This window comes from Motacilla alba, chromosome 5 (genome assembly GCF_015832195.1).
Source record: "Motacilla alba alba isolate MOTALB_02 chromosome 5, Motacilla_alba_V1.0_pri, whole genome shotgun sequence".
Taxonomy (NCBI): Eukaryota; Metazoa; Chordata; class Aves; order Passeriformes; family Motacillidae; genus Motacilla; species Motacilla alba.
In genome coordinates this window covers 2,642,024-2,664,641 of record NC_052020.1, presented here as the reverse complement: position 1 = coordinate 2,664,641, position 22,618 = coordinate 2,642,024, and the positions used below count along the sequence as shown (strand labels likewise).

Below are 22,618 nucleotides of genomic sequence, written 5' to 3'. Positions count from 1 at the left end.
AAAAATGCTTTTAAGTTCTTGACCCTCCTAAGGAGAGTAACTATGAGAACATCCTTTGTCTGTGTGCTGCCTTTCATGCTTACAATGATGGATTTTGAAAGTTTTCAGTTATAGCAAATCAAAGTCCATTTACTTAAAGTGAACATGACAAGTGATGGGAAATTGCATATATTTTCTCCTGACCTTATTATAACATAATAAAGACTTCTTCTCAAAGACTTCTGTGGAAGAATTAAATCATAAGCTTTCAGATTATTTCTTTTTCTTCTTCACACATGGGTGGGTTTGCAGATGCAGTTCAGTCTTTGCAGGAGAAGCTGAAATCAGATTTACCCATGCTACAGTGTGTATTGGCATTGGAACTGGACCACCAACATCTTTTTTTAACAGGAACACTAGGTACAAAATAGATTTCAGGCCAAGATTTGACTTTGAAAAGAGGAAAGTGATCATTATTTATTGTAGACTGTAGCTTGAGTTTGAAAACATTTCTTTTATAGTCAGTTTTAGTTAATGCAGGTTGCTGAAGAAAGAAAATACCTCCCTCACAAAGGAACACATGGGAAATAATAAGCTTATTAACTGAATGCATGAAACCTGCTCCCCTTCTCATGAAAGAAGGGTCTATTCTATGCTGAATAAAACTTTCCCCTTTGCATGCTGATTTGTGCTCCACGAATTGATGTTTCTGCTTCATTAGGAAGCCCTGCATTTGAAACTGCATTCTGGCAGCAGAACTCGTTTTGCTTACCAAACTTGGCCAGAGGAGTAAAAGACCCAGCACTTGTTTGTAAGGAAGAAACAGAGAGTCTGAAAAACTGAAGTTTTGTTAAGCTGGAGCAATTTTTCATGTGTTTTAGGGTGAACTTTTAATTTCTTGCAGTAACTGTGTGTGGTGCAATGTAATAAATCACTTGAGGATGTTCAATTTATAGTTTCACTGTATTTGACCGAAGTAAAAATCAAAATCCACCGCAGCTGTGTAAGAATGTACCTTCTTTCCTTTCCCAAAGTGTTACTGCTTAACTGTAGACTTTGTGAATATTTTTTATTCATTTGGGGTGCATAGCATCCAGTGTTCCCAGCATTCACTTTGTGGAAAATGTTAAGTAGACACTCTGAAAATTACATTGCTGTTGCAATATATTCTATTTTTTAATGTTAAAGTCATAGTATTGTCCTAATTCTGGTTTCTCTGATATGTCTGTAAATGGAGCTGCACTGTGCTCCTCATACGCCACTGGCAATGGAAGCAAAGTTCACTTCCAGACAGGAGGCAGTATGTGGAGGCGTTGGGACAAAGAGAGCATTGTGTTTATAAACAAATCAACTGAGAAAAACATATTTTAGTCAGTGACCAAATATAAATAAATAATTAGGTTTCCTGAAAACATTAAAAAATAAAAAAAAAAAAAGATAAATCGAAAAGTTCTGGATTTTGCTGGGAAATAAATTTTTAACAATGCTTTGAGATTTGGAAAACAAGCCATTTCACTTTATCCAAGCCAAGCATCTTTTCCCAGAGGTCTGTGAACTGGAGCATTCATCTGTGCTGTTAGAATGTAGTTGAGGTCCCAAATCAAGCAACCCCTTCCATTCACTTCCAGAAGAAAGCTGTGGAGCTGGTCAGAGCCCTGTTTTGATGTGGTGGCCTCTGCTGCTGTGCAGTGACCTAACAGCCAGCTCAGTGTCTGAGACAGGGTCTGACTTCTCAGCCAGGTTATGGACCTGGCTCTTTGGTCCATCTTGTCTCAGGTGAGTGACTTTGTGTAGGCTCTGAGTGCTGGGGAATGCAGGCTGGCTTTGTCCATCCCATATACACGTTTCCTGTATTGTTCTCAAAACTGTTGTGGAGTACCTGTTTGAGAAGGCACATTTCTTTCCTAAGAAATCTGCTCAGTTGTCTGTGTGCTGAGACCACCAGCTGAGTTTTTGTGCCTGCATATGTTGTACTAGCAGGGTGTACAACCAGCTCTTCTACTTTATAAATACAACCCTTACTGGTAATTTTTATTTTGTCACCCTTCTATTGCCCCAGTCCTGTTTTTCTGAGCAAGTGGGCTTCCCTGCCCATATTGATCAGTACATTGGGTCCCTCCGGGGACCTGGCTGTAAATCTATCCTAGGCATGTTCATGAATCCCAGACAGCTATGATGATTTCTGGGCACGGCTGTTCTTTGTGCTGAGATTTGTTTAGCATGATGAGGCCAGAAGACGTGGATTAGGAACTTAGTGTTGAAAGTACGGTCAATTTCCAGTTCCTATAGCAATATCTCAATATTGAGATGGGCTATTACTATTTTAAAAATATTCTATACAAATTAACTGTACAATATGCACAATTGGGATTTTCTTGAAGCTTTCCCTTCATTGCTGGACATCTTCTGTGGAAGGCAGGCTGAGACAAAGGCTTGCTTGTTCTGAGCATGCAGAAGGAGCCTGGTGCAGTGTGGGGATGGGAAGTAGACTGTGATGAGCAGGAGGACTTCAGGAAATGAAAACAAAAACAAAGAAGCAGTGTACGGTAAGAGGCATGAAGGAAAGAGCAGTAGTACAGCTTCTGAAAGCAGAGTAAAGAACTTTGCTGGCAGCTTGTGAAGAGGTTGTCACCTTCCTTCCTCTCTGTGTCTGCCAGGGCAATGTGTCAGGTCACTGCTGCTGCTCATGCTAGAGGTCACTGGGACTCCTCCCACAGTGGGGGAATCCCTGGAAGAGCTCAAAGAAGAGTGTAGGTGTGGTGCTTAGGGATGTGGCTAGGTGGTGGGCTTCGCAGTCCGGTGTTAATGGTTGGACTCAATCTTGGTTGTGTTTTCCAGCCTTAATGGTTCTCTGATTCCTGTGCCATTATCTTTTTGGTCCTCCTTAACACATTGGATTGAATTCAGCAGGCTTGAGCAGAGCAGCAAGAGGCCAGATGGTATCACTGTTTGAGATATTTGGTGGCTTGATTTTCCTTCTATGTCAAACAGGAGCAATACCCTGGAAGTCAGTGGGCTGGCGCAAGTTTAAAAGCAGCGTGATTTCTGTCTGTGTCTGTATTCCAGCTCCTGATTCCTTCCAGCTCCATGTGGGTGCTTGGCCATAGGAAAAGGACTAGCAAAACCAGCTAGTATAATAGTTACTGATTAATAGTCCTGGAAACCTTCTGACTTCAGTAATAGTTTTAAAAGTATCATTAGTTCCTGCTATTCCACTTTGTCCATAACCATGTGAAATGGCTGAGTCTATTATTAAGGAGTCTCTAATACTCTTAGAAACTCAATTCTGTGCTAAGTCAGGAAGATGTATGTGACTTAAATCTTTGGTAGATCTGGTTTGGATCAGAGGGAAGTTAACCAAGCCATATCTTCACTGAGCAACTGAAAGTGAAGTAAAACAGTCCCTGTGTGGCTGCAGCAGCTCGTGATTTACAGGGTTGCTCCTGCTGCCGAGAACACACGCTCTCCACTGCTGTTGATTTTTGAATTAAAAAAATGCAGCTCTGTACACAGTTTACTTTCGTGCTAGAGGGCAGAGAAATATAGGTAAGAGCCGTTAATCCCCAGCAGGCTGCTGGGCAGGCAAACAGACGCAGATGACAAAATTTAATTGGAAACATGAGCAGTTTAACAGAAAACATATTTGTGATAATTGAGAGAGTAACATCTCCAAAAGGGAAACTCTGCGAAGAGGAACTGATTGAGAGAAGTGGCCACTGGTAGGTGAGTGTGATTTTTCAAGCTCTCTTTAGGCTCAGAACTAATTTCTTAATAAGAACAAATAACATTAGGAGGAACTAACTAAATAATAGATTTGTTTTCTCTGTGGGGGAGGACTGTACAGTTACTCTGCCACAAGTTTCTCTTACAGCTGTATTAGGATATGTGGTAGTACTTAATTTAGGTTCTTTACAAAAGGGTACAATTGATTTTATTTTTGTACGTGGAGTTTTCTTCTACCTTTACATTGTGAAGATATTACCATCCCCACCCCTAATAACTAAAAGGACTTTAGTTTTACTTTTTTCCTTACTCCTGCATTTTTTTATGTTTGAGGTTTTTCTAAGAATCGAACTTAGACAGCAAGTATTTTGCCAAAAACAGAGGGAACCCTTAGTTACAAAATAGTGCTGTGTTTTCGCTAATGAAAAAGTATTATGGACTTAATAAGGGAGAGCACATTGCAGAACACATTTTGGTTGGAATTGGAAGAGATTATTTTTCTTCCTTCTTTTTCTCAAAACAGCAAGTAAATGTAAATTATACAGTAGGACATCATTGCTGCTCTGCTGGGTAGGAAAAGAAAGCTGGCTTTTATTTTCTCTGAATTTCACTCATATTTAAAATACTGATTTTTTTTTTTAATGTTATCAGTGTGAAATCCTTGATGTTTCATTACAGAAAGAATGTCATAGTAACTCTAATACCAGGTACTACTGTGTTGATTTATTGGGTTGTTTTCCGTGTTTTTTTCCCAGAGCCTGCAGACAGCACGGTCTCCCAGCCCACAGGAATGAATGAAAATGTCTCATCCTCAGTTCAAATCTGTGGCAGTGCTGTTCCTTGCAATAACTCCTCAGCCATCCCTCAGCCCAGCTCTGCTATTAAACCTTGGCGCAGCAAGTCCCTCAGTGCCAAGCACACAGCGACGTCTTCCATGCTATCTGTGAAGCAGCCAGCAGCAGAGCCTCCAAAGCCTCCCTCGGAAATCGCCAAAACAGCTCCCAACGGTCAGAAATCCATGCTGGAAAAACTAAAACTCTTCAACAGCAAAGGGGGTTCCAAAGCAGGAGTGGCCGGGACAACGCCAGAGTGTCCGGGCTCTTGGGACAGCAGCTGTGAAAAGTTGGAGGCACTTCTCAGCTTTGAGGAGAGTGAAGAAATCGATGCCACCAACCAGAATGTGAACAACCTAGGATCGTTGTCCAGCAGCCCCAAAATTGCACTCAAGGGAATTGCACAAAGGACTTTCAGTCGCGCACTGACTAATAAGAAAAGTTCTCCAAAGGGTAATGAGAAGGAGAAAGAGAAACAAAAAGAGAAGGAAAAAGATAAAAGTAAAGACATTACAAAGAGAACATCCATCACCGAGAAGCTGGAGCTGAAGGAGGAACCTAAAGAAGAACAGACAGCTCTAACAACAACAACAGAGATGCCAAAAAAGTCCTCCAAGATTGCAAGTTTTATCCCTAAAGGAGGGAAGCTGAACAGTGCCAAGAAGGAGGCCTCTGCCCCTTCGCACAGCGGAATACCAAAACCAGGAATGAAAAACACCACAGGGAAATCCTCAAGTGCCCCTGTTCCTGCAAAGGAAGGCGAGAGGAGCCGTGGGGGGAAAGCCAGCTCGGGGCTCTCGCATCAGAAGTCCCAGCTGGACAGCCTTCATTCCAGCTCCTCCTCCAGCCTGGCTTCCTCCGAGGGGAAGGGTGTCGGGGGCCTGCACAGCAGCAGCAGCAGCCAGGCCGTGAACGGGCCCGCGCACACCACAGGCAGCAACACCGTGAGCGTGCAGCTACCTCATCCCCAGCAGCAATATAGCCACCCTAACACTGCCACCGTTGCGCCCTTCATGTACAGGTATGGGACACGCCCCTGGGGGCTGTGGGAATGGGGTGCCCAGAAGGGTCGTTCTGGACACTTCCAGGGGGGTGAAGCAGTAAGGTAAATGCTACATCATGGAGAAGTCTCTTGCTTCAAGAGTGTAGGCAATTTATGCATTTTCACAAAAACTGATGGTGAAGGCTGTATGAGAAGTTGTGATAGACATAAGGGGGAATAATGGTTGTGTCCAACCTTACTAGCAGGAAAGATGGCAATCTGGACACCTCCTTGACCAGGTGCTGCTCTTCTGAAGGGTACAAGAACATGTATGAGGTTTGTTTTGTGCACCATAGCTTTGAAAGTTGTTACAATGCCAGGACACTCTCGAGGTCTTCATTGTGGCTGATGGTGGTGAAGCTGCCTCACTATAAGCAGGACTTAGAAACTAAACCAAAAAAATTAAAATAAAAATACTTTCATTTAAGTAAGGCCAGATGAGAAGTCTGTGCTGTTGTATGTGTTAACCCTGAGATAAGGAAAAGAGCAGCCAAAGGAGGTCACAGCTAAGCTCTGTCTAGACCATTTTCTATTTGAAGCACCTTCTGTGTGACAGTGGCAGTAGAGGATACATGGGGAAGTATCCTAGAGATAGTAGGGAACTAGCAAGAGGGAAATCAGTAGCAGGGATTCTTGAGGACGCAGCATGACTGGGACACAAAAAATTTCTCAGTCAGAGGATGGGATTTTTGGTTTGGACAGCCATCTCATTGGGGTTTTATGACACTGCTTAACTCTTTCACAGGAAGAGGATGCAAGTGTTTGCTCTATCTTCATCTTGCTGCTCATGATCTGAAAGAGCTTTCTCACCTCTTCCCCTCATTAAGATATGTCCTTTCTAGGCTAAGGTGTCCTAGCTTCTTTTGTTCTCACTTGTAGAGATTCTGTTCATGATCTTTGGTCATTTTTGTTGCCCTCTACCATGGTTTTTTCAGTTCTACTGTGCATATTTTTGCCTTGGATCTCTTGGCCAATGTAGCATAAAAAAAGGTCAGTCACATTTTTTGAATAAAAGTGAATGTCAGTGGAATGAACCTGAAAGAGAGGGATGCCAAAGGCCTGTGTAGGAATGCAGAACAGGAAGAGCAACCCTTTAGTTTTCTGGCTCCTTTGAGAATTCTCCTTGTGTATGAAATTAAATGCCAGGGAAACTGGGAAGCAGAAATTTTTGGAGATGTGTTGTTAAGTTTATCACCACAGTGTCCCCTCATTGTTGGTATTGATCTTAGTCTGAATACAGATACCATCATCTAACGTGTAAAAGCAGATGCAGTCCATACATTTTCTATAATCTAAACATACTGATAAACTCCACACAGTATTTATTTGACCTTTTACGAAAACCAGGAATGAAACTACCTGTTTGGCAGCTGGAAAATTGAAAAACACTGTTTACTTTTCAGCACTGGAGGAAAAAAGGCCAAATTCTGTAATCATGTTAGCTTTAAAAGGAAAGAGAAAAGCCAGATCATTTTGGTTTGCAAGGCAAACATAACACATTATTATATTTACTATCCAGACATTATTTCAGTCTGCAAAATGCGCTTGTTAATGCATTGCAGTAGAAGGCTCAGGTGTTTTCTGACATCAGTTATGTTACTTTAATCTGTACTTTTCAGCTGCCTGTAGACTTTTTGTTTGGGTTTGATGCAGTTAAGAAAGAAATTGTCCTGCATTTTGTATAGGGCTGTCACTGGCAGAAAGGGAGCTTCAGACAAAGTTTATTAGAGAAGCTCTCCCATTGAGTCAGGAGGTGCAGAAAGGACTCCCTTGCTTCTAAACACCTTCTCAGAGAGGAGTTCTTGATGCAGCTGTATCCAGGCTTAGCACCAGACTTTGACAACTTTGTTCATGCCTGAAGGATTATATAGATGTAACTGAACTTCATATAATTCAACTGTCCTGTAGGATTAAGGATGGCAACCCAGATATATGAGAATAAATGATTTGATGATGATTAGACTAATAGTTCTCAATCAGAATTATTTACTACACAGTACAGGCAGCCATGATTACTACTATAGTATAATTCACTATTTTTGAAACAATATCAAAGGAATTATGTTGAAGTTATCTTAAAAGCAATTATTCATTAGAGATTGATTTTATTCACCCATACCAATGGCTGTGGGCACATCTCTTTTACTCACCCTGCAGAATATGCCCACTCCAAGAGGACTCTGCACACACTTCAAGGAGGGATATGTTAGAAGACCTTGGCATTAAAGAGTGGGATTGAGCTTTCAAAGTACAAAATGACCGTCAGTCATGTGTGTCCTGGCCAGCTGTGTCAGCCCAGCATCTAGAGTTATCAGTGGTGTCATTGTTGGTTCCTTTATCAGGTACTTTACCAGGTCTTCTGGCCACATCTTCACCTCCCTGTTGGGAGGATGAACTCTGGGTTTGATGAATCTGGCTGGTTTCAGTGTTATTCAACACCAAAAGCAGCAAGAGGCCCCTTTTTCTGCCACAGACAACTCTGTAAATAGGGCATTGTTCAGTTGTTTTAGCCCCACTCCAGGCAGAGCATCCTGCTACAAGAGTCAGGTGAAATTAAGAGCATTGTAATAGTATTCCCCACTGTCTTTACTTTTTTACAGCAGCACTTACCCTTGGGGCAGGAGAACATCCAGCTGCCTGTTGGTGTGGCTCTATGAGCAAAACACAGCACAATTAGTAAAGCGAAGTGAGTTACAATATCTTACTCAAATCTGACCATTGATCCTTACATCACCTTTCATTACCTGGCAGCCATAATATCAGACAATAAATTGGAGTTTGAAGTAAGTTTTGCCCAGTCATTTCTCTTAAAATGGAAGTGATGTTGAAGAGAACCTAGCAGGAGTGTAACATGACATCACATGCTCCCTGCTTTATCTTCATGCAATACAGACTTTATTGGAGAGGATCAGATGAGCCACAACAACTGATGTTATTGATAATTAAGATACATCTGGAAATCCAAGTGTTTTAAGACCCCATCTGATGAGCTGTGAAGCCTATCTTTGACTATGAATTTTTTATTTTTTACAGTTGAGTGCTTGTTTCCATTTCTAGGACCTAATTCAACATGGGACTAATGAATTATGTAAAACCAATGTGCTGGTGTGTTCTGGAGAGTGGGACAGAGTGGCTGATGGCAGGTGCACTCGTCTCGTTGTTATACTTGTGATGCTTCGGATGGAGAGTGGCTGCACATCCCTGTTTTGTTATGCTTTCCAGATCTCAGACAGACAATGAAGGGAACGTAACAGCCGAGGCCAGCACAGGAAGGGTCAGCATGGATTCTGCTCTTTATGTCAAAACTGTCCAGCCTGCCCTTGAGGACCTCTCAGGTAAGTCTTGCAGCATGACCCATTACTGACTGTGGTCTGGTTAAACAAGAATGGGCTAGAATAAGTTGATTTTATTCCTACTGCTTTTGTTCTTAATAACTCTATTTCTGTCAGCTCTTCAGCAGTAAACCAGGTGTCAATAATTTGAACTCTAGATGCTTAAGTTCAGCACAAGTGTGCTCCCCAAATTTATTGAAATCACCAGGAATTCTGCCTGCTTAATGAGATGTGCAGCATTTTGTAGGATTAACTACTATAAGGATCCTAAGCATTCTCAAGCATTTGGTATGCATTGTTTAGTTTTAAGAACTTCATTCTGAGCTTACAGAACAGACTGTGTTCATTTCCTTGATGTTTTGGTTTGGAGGAGTGTTACTATCACTTATATGAATCTGATCAATTTGAGAAACAGCCTTTGCAGCAATAGGGCACCAAAATCCAACTACTACACTCTATCGTGTCCTGCATACAGAAGCTGAAACTGGTTGTGGCTAGAATATGAGTAGTCTAAATTAGAAAGTACCTGGTATATTTATCTAGAATTTCTGCTACTGTAAGAAGTATATGCTAGTTAGAATGTACTAGATTCTACTGTGATCTAAAATGTGTTTTTAAAGTCACGGTCTGATCTCCTCTTATCCCCATTTCAGCAATATCTATGACTTTGCTTACTGTGTGCTATTGCAGGATATCTTATCTGTAGAATCTCTCAGGTTTTTTTCCATCTACTTAGTCTTGGTGTCCCCCAGTTTAATGTGGGGTTTGAAACCAAATGCCCTCCTTGGAAAAGTGATGTGGGTAAAAGTTTCACAATGAGATTCATTTCATACTGCATCGCATATTTTATCAATACTACCTGTGTGCTGACGGCAGAGGTGAGAGGCAGAGTCACTGGTGTGGAAAAGGGCTGCAGGAATGCCTAAGTGAACATATCTATGTGTACAATTTATACATAGGTGGATTAAGTACTTAAAAGGCAGATAAAAGACACAAGGCATAAAATCCTTGAGAACATTTTTGGGTTCATATTTAAATTTTAGAGTTGCAAGTAAGAAACACAATGTCCAGCTGCCCAAACTTTTTCAGCATTACCTCTTAATCATCATATTGGCTGGGCTGGATATATTGCAGCCTGCAAACAGAGAAGTGTTTCTAGATCACAAAAGGTATTCAGTCTTTAATGACAGATGTTTTGTAAGTACAAACTATTACTCAACTAGACTATGTAAGTTTTGGGATCCAGAGGCAGAAGACTCCTGAAAAACTCAAACAAGGGAGATGCAAACGCCAGCTGTGCGCAGCCAGACCAGACGGCAGCATCCTTGGAGGGGCCTTGGGGGAAACAGAGCAAACGAAACAAAACAGTCCCTCAGCCCAAATGAATTAAAAGAAATAAGGCACAGATATCTTCTCTTCCTGCATAGCAGCTATTGATGATGTTGATTTAAAAGCACATATAAAACAAAAGAGAACATTGGTAGGGAAAAATGGAAGCAGAATTGTTTAAGGATGCTGCCTGCTCATGAGGAGCTAAGTGATTTCAGAATTAAGCTCTAGGGGCCAACTGTCCAATATCTGTCTCTAAAGTATACTTTCAATTTAAGCAGTGGATTGTCATTTAAGTGAAAATTTGGTATCAATTTAGGCATAAGAGTGATCTCAGTAGAAATTGCTTTAGTTTGTCTCCTGTGTGTTTTCCTAAGAAGTTACCTACCATTTGCCTTCACATATGTGAGAGATATGATCTGTAAAAGAGCACTGAGACATTTGTTAAGCTAAAGGCCTATAAATATTTTATGTTTTTTACTACAAAAATTTGTAGATCCATGAGTATAGAAAATGTTTTCTGTCCCAGAGACCCACTGGCTAAAGTAATCAGTCTTGTTAGGTGGATGTTTTCAGTCCAGCCAGACAATAATTGTTTGACCCTCTGGCTTAAGTGAATTGTAACTCAAGGAGATGATTTCCCAGAGAGTAGAGACTGATTAGAAGAAAAATGCTCACATGGGCACTAAGCACTTTGGTCAGTAGTTTGTGGCACTGCTGCTGTGTAGGCAAGAGTGTGTGAGTGGGTTTTTCTGTGCCACCAATGTGGCATCTTTTAGAAACATGAAATTTAAAGCAGAGAACGTAGAAAGTTCCAACAATAGCTTTTTATAATTGGTTCTTCACACTTCTGATGTGTGTAGTATATAGAGATCCATCTAAACTAGCAATTGAGTGGGTGCCCAGCATCCTGGCGGCTCAAAAATGCATCACACGTACAGAGAAGGCTGATACAAAATGTGATACGTTTTACATTTACTATAGTATTTTCTTTAGTCATGAGTTGTAAACCCTTTAGAACGAAATAATTTCCTTCTGTGCCCAACAGAAGCTTTTTTGGAGGTTTACTGGTTTTTTTGGAGGTGACAGTTTTTTGGAGGTTTACTGTTCCAGCTTTCAGCTTCAAAAGAATAGGCTGGTGCTACTAGAAATTCACTTCTCTTTAGCCTCTTAGAGGATTTAACTCTATAAAGCTCAGCTCAGGTAGCGACCAAAGCATTTCTGAATTGACAGCTGAGAGCACATAGATAAATTATGCTGAAGCACTAATTAAATTATTTATTTGATAAAATGAAATTATGCTGAAACAGTAGGAAGACTTTATTTTTTGTGTACATAACTCTACTTTTAAGGAGCAGGACATGAATGTGTTTTAGAACAAAGTATTTAAAGAACAGGATTTCTAAATGCTGTGAAAACTAAGTCATCTCCCAGCTTTGTGTCATGTAGCACATTTTAGAAACTGTAACTGTGTTATTTTGACAAGCAAAAACTTCTGTTCTTTTACCTGAAACATCACTCAGCATGGAGCAGCCACCCAGTCAGCAGAGTTTAGTTTGTGGAAAGCTGTTACTGTGAGACAAAGAAGATCTAGTGAAAACACAGTGTTGGAGAAATTGCCTGTGTCAGGTTAATGTTAATTGTGTCAATATATGGAGTGTATATTTTAATGAATTGAAATTGCAAGTGAATTGAAAATTAATTGGTTGAAGGTTAACCAGAATTTAAACTGGGTCAGCAACATCTCAAAGGCAGCAATGAAGGTAACCCTGCAGAGCTCATTTCAGTCAGGATGTGATGATGGCAGGTGCCTGCCATGGGGAATGGAATCTCAATCCTAACCAGCTTAGAAAGTCAGAAAAAAGTGCATTTGAGTCAGGCATAGGCAGCAGCTCAGTTCTGTGCTGTTCCCTGCCTGGTCCTTATTCATGGCTTCCTTTCCCTGCAGGAGAGGATCCAGAGACACGGCGGCTGCGAACTGTGAAGAACATCGCTGATCTTCGGCAGAACCTGGAGGAAACCATGTCCAGTTTGCGGGGAACCCAGATCACCCACAGGTAAGGGCACCTCTGGGTTCGTAACTGAATGGAAACCACTCTCTACAGCTTCCTGAAGGATAGTTGTAGTCAGATGAAGGGTCAGTCTCTTTCACCAAGCAGCAACTGACAGAACTGGAGGACACAGTCTCAAGATGCATCAAGGGAAATACAGATTGTATATTAGGAAAAACTGCTTTACAGAAAGGGAGATAAAGTACAGGAATGGTCTGCCCAGGGAGGTGGTGGAGTCACCATCCCTGGCTGTGTTTAAAAAGAGAGACTGGATGTGGCACTTAGTGCCAGGGTTTAGTTGAGGTGTTAGGGCATGGGTTGGACTTGATGATCTTGGAGGTCTTTTCCAGCCTAGTCATTCTGTGAATTCTGCTCCTGCTTTATATCTCTTACACCTGGGCTGCATCATTAGAAAAATTATTACCACTGACAGTGGGAGATACTGATTTTGTAATTTTTGTCTTTAATGCACAGAATTTGAATAATGTTTGCTGGTTATTGAGATGTATGAAGAGGAATTGATGTGATGGGATGGGATGTGTATTGACTCAAAGGTCAAGAATAATCACTTCTTGTTAAATGTGTGAGATGATGTTTGAATGTAAGTTACAGTTTAAAATGTTTTTTTTCTGTGGAGTAAAACTTCAGTGCGTTACACCTCTCTTCCCCTATATGTGTAATATTTTATTTAAAAAAGATGTGAACTGTGCTTGACCCATGTTATCCAGTGCATAACTTAAATTCCTGACCAAACTTTGGATGAACAACTTCTTCTAAAATTGTTAGTCATGCCCTGAATGTAACTGCTTTTATTTTTTTTTTTTTTTTGTGAAAGCAGCATTTGGAAATCTTCAGCAATATTTAAAATATGCTGTAAATAAACAAAGATTGCTATTACATTTAAACATTATGTGACTTAGATCTTTGCAGTGTTAAACAGGAAGTTTTGCAGAATAAGCTGTTTGGCCCATAATGAGGTCGGGGTCCTAACTAACGCTTGGTGCCTTATGTACCCCAGCCCTACACAAGTTTATTGGGGGAATGCTTTGTGTTTGGCTTTGTATCTGAAACTGAAGTAGAGCTTGCAAAGATGAACTCCCAAAGCTGTTTTTCTTCACAAATTTCAATTAATGTGACAGCTCTTCATGGTTTAATTACTTTAACCAGCGAATACAGAGGTTTTTTCTTATATGTAACACTGGGAATGGTACAATGCTGTTTATTTTTACTAATATCCACAATAAGTAAAAAAAAGTAGCACTTAGTTGAGCGGGAAAGGAAAAGAGGAGCTCATGTAGGTAAGAGAAGTTGCAGGTATGGATTAGCCTCAAATAAATTCACTACACTTCAGCTATGAGTATTTATGGTGTAGTCTTGCAATCTGTACACATCACCTGAAAACTCATGGTGTAGTCCCATTTTTAGGGTTACATATAAATATTACCAATATTTTAAAAATATACATAACTCATGAATATATGAGTTATTTATTGTTTTCTCTGGGTTTGGTTTGAACATCTTCAAAACAGGTCATAGTTCACTATTGATTTGTTACTATACAAAATATGTCCCGAAGAAAAAAGAAAATTAGCCTCTCTCCTTGCTTTTCTCATTTACTACTCTTCATCTTGGAGAAATAGCTTCCATTTGGTGCTGGACACATCTCCAGAGTCAAAATTATCATGAATGCAGACAATAAAAGGAAATATATCAGAAAAATAGACCTTCAGCAGGTTTTCCTGTAGTCAGCTTATTATCCCACTGCCTTGCCTAGACTGGCAAAACCATAGTGTAATGGAGTTATGTGTGCTTGAAGATGAAAAAGTTACACTTTGATACCATGGATAATCCATTAGAAAGTCCTGCTTAGGTCTTTTCACATGTATGTAGAGCACCTGGTTGCCTGGGTACAAGAGTCTCTTTAGGAACATTGAGGAAGGACCTGAAAAGTGAAAAGAAAGGATCTCCCCAAGTGCTGCAGCAGTCAGTTTTTAGTGCTGTTACGTACAGTCAGTGACTTGGTGAGTGTTCAGGGCCTTGGAAGCACCTGAAGTCTCACACAGCGTTCCATGTAAGAGCCACATGTGATCCGGTGCGCCTGATGCCTTGGGGTGGCTACCTGGAACAAAGGCTAGACAAGATTAAGGGAATAAAGTGGGTATTTATTAAATGCCTTCAAACAGGCACCCCTTGGGCAGTCAGAAGCCTTCCAGAGCCTACATCCAAGAGGGACAATGGCCACGACTTTTTCAGACAGTTATAAGTTTGGTCCATTTACATATTGGTGGTTAATTCTCCAATTTCAGCTTCAGGTAATGAAGTCATATACCATCAGTATGCTCCCCCTCAATTCACTTTTGTTTATACTTTTTGGGGCCTGAGGCACTGAGGTGTCTTTGAATTTCTAGAGGGATTTTGTCTGACCAAATGTGAAGACAGTCAACAAACACTTTATATGGAGTTTAGAGTAATACACTAAAGCAGTACAGGATTTGAAACATATAAAAGCTAAAACCCTAAGGAATTTTATCCACATCTCTCCCTTCAAGCACATTGGAGACCACATTTGACACCAACGTCACCACCGAGATCAGCGGCCGCACCATCCTCAGCCTGACGGGGCGGCCGACACCACTGTCCTGGCGGCTGGGCCAGTCCAGCCCACGGCTGCAGGCCGGAGACGCGCCGTCCACAGGCAACGGCTACCCGCCGCGGGGCAACGCCAGCCGCTTCGTCAGCACCGAGCCGGGTGCTGCGCGCTACCTGTACTCTGCGCCGCTGCGGCGGCAGCTGGCCACGCGCGGCAGCAGCGTCTGCCACGTGGACATCGCTGACAAGGCCGGCGATGACATCGACCTCGAGGGCATCACCATGGACGCCACTGGCTACATGAGCGACGGCGACGTGCTGGGCAAGAACATCAGGGCTGACGACATCACCAGCGGGTGAGTTAATGCCTCGCTTCGTGTGACTCTTCTGTTCTGTTTATAGCCCCATATTTCCGTGATTATTTCGAGAAATAAAAGCCAACGCCAAAGATATTCTACTCATTTTAATAGGCCTTAGGAGAGACAGCCCATTATCACAGAGGGATTTAAACAAAATTCACATTTTTAAGTGCACATTAAGAAAGCATGCCTAGGTGTGAAGATATTCAGGCATGTGATTAAACGTTTTCCAGAGTCAAGACTCGCAGTGGTTGCAACATTCATTCGTGCCCACGAGATGGAGGGAGTGAGGCACGTTTTGTACTTAGCTGAATTCTTTCACTGCCTTAACTTTGACAGGCTAGTTTGCTGGAAGGAAATGAGTTTGCATCTCTATGTTAGGTAAAATAGTAGTTTGTGCAAGAAAACGTTTAAAGAACAAGTCAGAGTGCAGAAAAATGAAGTGATAGACAATTATTAACAAGGTCTTACATCAGCATTTTATCTATGCCTTGAATGGAAAAAACATTTGTTCTTTGCTCCAAAGTCAGTTTTCAATTAATCTACTTTGAGTTCCTACTATAAAAGTAATTTTTTCTTAGCTTAAGTACATTAGCATTGGATTGATGTTAAAAATTATCTTTGAGATTTAAATGGTTTGGTGTTTTGGGTTTTTTTTCTTGTTTGGTTTGGTGGGGGGATTTTTGTTTGTTTTTTGTTTCTGTGGGTTTGGTTTTTGTTTCATTTGTTTGTTTTTTGGTTTGGTTTAGGTTTTTTTTGTGACAGTCCTGTCTGACCATCTTGCATGTTTTGCTTTTTTGTAGTTTTTTATTTATTAGTGGCATTTCTACTGCTGTTGGCTTTTTTGAAAGACATAATGTCTCTTACTTGAATCCAGCTGCTGATTTGTCATTAACTTATCCAGTTCAGTTACACCATCTGGAAGCCTCCATTAATTCTGCCCATTATGAATATTTGGATATTTTCACACTTTTTGAGAAGTCAAACACCTTCTTTATATGCTTCATTAGGGAAGCATATAGTAAAATAGCTGATGCAAAAATCAGTGTGAAATTCTGTTTCAGATAAAACACCAGTAGCTGTTACTACATTAATAAAGCTCCTTGTGTTTTCCTCATATACATCAAGTTACACTGGGATTGTGCAATGTTTTTTGTAGGAATAGTTACTGCTTTTCCTCTGGACTATGAATTTTATTTAAACTTGCGGCTATGGTTTTGGTCTGCAAGTGAGGAAAAATAAATTCCAAGTAGCACTGTGGTTTCCATAAAACACCTTGATTAGTAGTTGAGAATTACCCCTAGCAGAACTGTGTCAGCTCAGCTGTCTTCTGCTCATAGAGGAGCCCCAGTCTTTGCAGACCTTTACTTAGTGTATAAAGATCAGATTCCAGGTTGAGGAAAAGGAAGGAATAGAAAAGCTGTCAAATTTATAAATGATTTAGCCAGAGAAATCTGTACCTTTGCTCATCTCTGTGTATTGTTTCCTTTTCTGTGTCTGGTCATCCTGAAGGGTAAAAACTGGGAGTCTCCATAGTCTGAAAGTACAGGAGTGGTGTTTAGATTCTGGGCAAGAAAATTATTTTGCCAGTTGGTACCTCTGTCACCAAAGCAGTGAGTTATATACCCAGAATGATTAACATAGCAGAAGAGTCATACTCTGCCCTAACTCACTCCTGGCTTTGAGTGCTGGGATATCTCTGAGTATCTGAGTCTTTTTTCCCCACTAGTTTTTAAAGGAGTGAGATACTTTTTCACTTTTTACTCATGTAGTAGCCACATACTGATAAATGAGATCTCAATTTAAGGTTCTTAGTACAAGAAGTGCATACAAGTAAGTTTTTCTTTTCCACATCTTTTGCCTTTAGCTATAGGAGTCTGTTTTGATAAATAGTGTGAGTTGGATTTGTCAATTCATATAGCACTGTTAGAGTGCTAATACTAATTTCCAATTGGTATTGTGGGTAAATCCATTGTTGGAAAGATGCAGCTTCATTTCCAGGTTGTGGACAGGGTTTGGAGATGGGCAGTTTGGGGTTCCTCTACCTGCTGCATTCGAGGGCGTTTGGAGGGAGTGTTGCTACACGCAGCCCCACAAGCCTGGGGTTGCAGTCTGTGGTGGGTAATCATGTGAGTGGATTCCTTGAGAAGGGAATATTGCAGTATGAAATTGCAATAACAGCATTCCAATATTAATGGAGAAGGATAAAAAAATGAGGTTGTTACCTTTGGTGACCCCTAATGACACTGGGTTGCCATCTCCAGCATGAGCAGACGTTTGGTAGCCTTTTCTGTATGTTCACCAATGTCTATTTAATTCAAATAGTAAGAAAAAATAGGATGGCATTGTGTTTTTGTGGGAGAGGAATAATAAACTGCTTAGAGATCAGAGAGGTTGCTTGTAAAGAAAGCATCCGTGTGACTTGCTGCAGAACAAATCACCAGGATCAATGGTAGGGCAAACAGGCTCAACATTTCCAGAAGCGGAGCTACACTCTGTGCAGAGCAGCACAAGAGAGTATTTAGAGCATGAATGGCTCTTTATTAGCTGGTATGTGTTTCACTTTGTCATTTTTCAGAATTGCTACAATCCCGGAGTCTGAAAACCTTGGATCTATGTTTTCATTGGCAACCTGATAGGGAAGGAAGCCAAAATACTTGTTGCAGCCAAAATAAATCCAATAGCCAAGAAAAACTATTTTAGCCCTGTGATCCTGGTGCTTTCTCTGAAATGTACTGGGTCATGGGAAGCTTCGTTTGGCCTCCCTTAATGAGTCTGCTTAAGCAGAGCTCTGGCAGACACTGGGATTGCTTTCTTAGGGTTAAGGAAGAGAATCTTTGCCAAAGAGACAGAGAACAACTCTTAACTAAGCAGTTCTCCAGGGGGTGGATCAAAGGTGAGAAGTTGCCTTTTTGCAGGGTCTGAAACATAACCCAGTGATGAAGCAACAGGAGCAGGATTTGTGTGAGCTGGGGAGTGAGCCCCCAACCCACTCCTTTTGGTGGCTGGCTGAGCTGGAGGCTCAGAGCCTCATTGGAAGGTGGCACCTCAGAGCCCAGAATTGCCTCCCCTCTCTACCCCAAAGATTGTCCCAGGTGGGGATGTTAATTCTCATGATTTTTTGCATTTGTTCAGAAGGTTTTTGTCCACTTCAGTCTCCCTCTGGCTACTAACATATATATTCCTACCTTTTTTTTTGTCTCCTTAGCCCCAGTTTTCTCTAATGAAAAGTAGAGGTAATTTCCTTTATATCTCTTATTGGAATGCAACAACAGGGCTTTGGATCCAAAAAAAAAAGCCTTTTATAATTATTTTCTTTTCATTTGATTAATCCTCTGTCCCTGTTTTCATTACCTGAAATGTTCAGCTTTCTACACAGAATTAACAGCGTGGATATACTGATTAGTGCTGGTCACAAGTTTTCTCAGGAAATGGCTTTGGGTCTGCAAACACACCTTTGTCAAAATCATTTTTTGCAGAAGCATGGCTGTTCCACCTGTATTCTAACAATGGTCAGGCCACAGTGCTAAAATTCTCCTTGCAGCCACCTTCTGTGTGTGCAGTGGTTATTGCTGGGGGGATACATTTTACTGTTTTATTAATCTCCCCATATTTGATGATTTGATGGTGATGTATTCCCATTCCACATCTCTGTTTCCATAACCTCTTAATATGTTTGCATGCACATTCCTCATAGGGTTATGATTGCTTCTTGTTTATTCAAACCTTTGTGCTCTCTGGGGATTGTTTTACAAGCACTGGTAGCAGTTGAATTTGGAACATGGATGCAGGATGCTAAAAGGGAGAACAGGCCACTTTGGGCTGAGGACTCAGACTTTGCCCCTGCTTCTGCTCAGGTCTCAAACTCACCCAGAAGCACTGTGCCCTTCACAGACCACAACGATCATTGAAGTAGAGTTCTGAAGTAGGCTTACATTTAGGAGTTACATCCGTTGGGAGGCAAAAAAGAGCTGAAGTTGAGGACTGATTTCCCTGAATGTTGAAGTGTAGCTGGTATTTGTAGGATTCTTGCAGCTGTTCTGTAGTTTTTTCGTATTTAAAAGTCAGACAGTGATGCATTTTCTTTAGCTGTCAGAGTCACAGGTGGTATAACAGACCTCCCGTAGGGGTGAGGTTTCACAGGAGGAGGAGGACTCTGCAGTTTGCTGCTAATGAGAATTTGTTGTTGGTAACAGCAAGTGAGAGAAACCCTTTCCTTCTAAGCTGTCTGCAGCAAGAGTGGTTCCTGCTCCAGGTAACTCGTGGCTGGCTGGAAATCAGGGGTGCCTGATCTAATCTTGGTGTGAGTAAGAATTTGGGTGCCCCTGTGCATTGGTTCAATTCTCTGTCTCTAGGCTTTTCTGACCTATTTCTTTCCATAGTTATTACCACTGTATTTTTTCTGTACACTTTGGGTTACAGTGTATTAGTCATTTACTAGACGCTGCTCTTTAAGTGATACAGTTTTAGTGATAAGCTTTCATCTAAATGCAGTGGATGAGTGAAACTGCATTCCTTTTATGGCTCTAGCACTTCAACATGACTAAGGCTCATTAGGAGGTTTATGTTATTTTTTTGTCTGTGTTTGAGCAGAGTGTTTATTTAAACTGCCTTTCATCTTCCTAGGGCTGACTACTTCTACATTGTGATCTTTTCAACATTGCAGAATAGTATCTATATATGGTAAATGGATAATTAACACCAATAATGAAGGGGATGGGCAAGCAAACTCAAAAGTTTGACTTTCATGAAAAGGAATAAGGAAACACTAACTTCTGACTTTATAGCAAACAAGGTTGCAACTGAGTTTGGATTTAAAGTCAGAGATGACTTGGTGCTGTAAAAATGAAAAGAAAAAATTATGGCAGATGTTTAAATAAAGATAGTATTCTTATTCCAAGAATGGTACTTGGCAGTTCTTTGCAGGAGACATGAGTATGATATTGCACAAGCATATCCAATATTAATAATTTTGTACAGTGTTTTAAGTATTCCTAAATATTGCACTCACTTCAGGAGTAGTTCCTGTGTCAGCTTCATCAATAAGACAGTGTTTATCATTTATCTCAAGTTATATTTCAGATGACAGACTCTCATAGAACCTTTCTTGCAGTGTGATTCAGCATAAGAAGACAATGTAGGCCTATGAGTTATAACCTTACACATCAGCGCTTTTTTTTCAGTATAATGGTAAAATACCCATGTTAGGTCATATATAGCGCTAATCAATAAAATGAATGCGATAGTTGTGGTGTTTTGTATTTTAGTTTACTTCTACACACTGACCTACTGTTAACAATTACCAAAATACCATTTAATAGCAGTTATCTCATTTTGGGCTTTTTTCTGTAAGAAACACCTCAGCAGTGTTTGAACTGCTGCATCAGTGCCAGCAGGTTGTTGTAATATGAGTGAAAGGACCGCTTCTAAGGGACAAAATAGGGACCCAGTCTGGGGCTAGCCAGTAGAGGGGGATGCAGTCATTCATACTGTGTTGATGTGGATCATCTGCAGGGAAAGATTGGGCAGGAGGGCATAATCCAAAATTGCCATGGAGTTACTCTTGCTCTGCTGTTGACGCTGCTGAGAACATCTAGAGAAACTGCACCCCCTCATTAATCCTGTTCGGTCACAGGTCATTCCTCTCCTGAACAGAATTGAAGAGAGTGGTGAAAAATGGACGACTTATTCTATAACTTAGTTCTATAATTTTCATTGAAATGGACTCTGAGAAAGAATTTAGGCATTGAAATCAAAATTGGCAGGTGCAAAGCCCCATTGAACAACTGCCTGATTCTGGGGGGCCTTCAGCTGCTTGCAGCCTGGTGGTGGTGGTGCTCGGTGGGTGTGAGTTTCTACCCATGTTTCCCTGGGGTCCAGAGTGGTATTTGCACACCTGAAAGGATTTGACCTCTTGTCTTGTTTTCCAGTCATACTCCAACCCAGTCTGTTTGGGCTGACTAGATTTTAAAAGGAGTTTTAAAAGCCATGGTGGAGCAGGCCTCCTCCTTGAGGTGAAGGTGAATTTATGGTGAAGGTGCCCTTGACTGACAGATGGAGTGAGTGTAGGAAAGAGGATCATGCACTGGAGACTCTCCTCTGGAACAGGAATGGCTGCAGCCATATGAGAGACACTTCCTTTCAGTCTAATATTCTTTTAAGTATTGACAGCTTCTCTTTGGCTATGTGTATCTAAGACTGCTCATTCCACAGGAAACTGGTTTCTTCTCTGTCAGAAGCTGTTATTCTGGATGTGGGGATGGATGTGGAGGAGCAGCAGCCACCCAACTCCCTTATGGGCTCCACTGACCTTGGAATTCCTTGCCTGAAGATTTCGTGAAGCTAAGAAGACATAGAAAAAAAATTAGCCTTGGACAGTGGTGCCCAAAAATTGTTATCTGATGGCTGCTGAAGGACTTATGTGCCAGGCAGCTTTAGTACATCAGACAGAAGAGTATTGATTTCACAGAAACCACTTATTTCTGCGGATTTCTCTTTTCTTTTTTTTTTCACATGGAAAAAGGTCTGAGCATTAAGTAGTTAATGAAATGAATTTGTTTTGCTTCTAGACTGAATAAGCAGCACCATTTATGCTGTTAGTGATTTACACATCAGAGATTTCTCTAAATAAACTATGAAACTAATATATACTTATTAAGTTTTGCATATTCTCATTTTCCCTGTTTTACCTGTTGGTGGAACAGGTATCTTTTCCTTTCCAGCAGTGATTAGGATTTTTGAGTCTGCAAGTAATTTCTTCAGGTCTTACTCCATGTTTGGGTTAAGCATCTGCAAAACAATTCATAGTTCATTCATTAGTTTGTTAATTATAAATAGTTACTGATTATGGGTAAAAGTCTATTAGTTTATGAATTGTAGGCTACCTTAAATAAAAATTTAATTTTATTAAATGAGCAATAGGTTTGCCTTTCTACAAATCTGAACTGTAATATTTGGTCTAATATTAGGGATTTAGGTGTTGTATTGGAGTCCCTACCTGCAAGCTCAGGACCTAATCCTGTTCTTGAATGTTCTTGTTGAAATTCACAGGGATCAATAGTGGAATTTAAACCAACCACAGGTTTGTAGACAGTGTCTGTGTCCAACCCTTTGGCTAGAGAGACCAAGTACTTACCAAGTACTGATCCAAGTCAGGCAAGAATAGTGATTGGAAGGAGTTTGGGGGATATAAGCATGGGGAAAGCCCATATGATTTAATGCCAGTGTTACGATGAAAAATGCAGATCAAATTGATACTAAACTGAGAAATTTGCAGCTGTCATCATCCATCTGTTAGGGTAGCATTTCTTTTTAAGTCAGATTTAGGACATATTTGTAGTTGCAATAACAGGATGGTTTTGATCCCATTCAGTGTATTTCA

At 40.8% G+C, this 22,618-nt stretch overlaps 1 protein-coding gene across 14 annotated transcripts in view; it reads left to right on the top strand.

Annotated features, from left to right (window-relative positions):
- Nucleotides 1-22,618, top strand: part of NAV2 (neuron navigator 2) — a 373,713-nt gene that overhangs the window by 265,162 nt on the left and 85,933 nt on the right. For all 14 annotated transcript variants that reach the window (XM_038137694.1, XM_038137693.1, XM_038137689.1 and 11 more), the window contains 4 exons: nucleotides 4,458-5,556; nucleotides 8,800-8,912; nucleotides 12,187-12,295; nucleotides 14,839-15,234. In XM_038137694.1, the coding sequence (XP_037993622.1) occupies nucleotides 4,458-5,556; nucleotides 8,800-8,912; nucleotides 12,187-12,295; nucleotides 14,839-15,234 (1,717 nt within the window). The remainder of the gene's footprint in view (nucleotides 1-4,457; nucleotides 5,557-8,799; nucleotides 8,913-12,186; nucleotides 12,296-14,838; nucleotides 15,235-22,618) is intronic.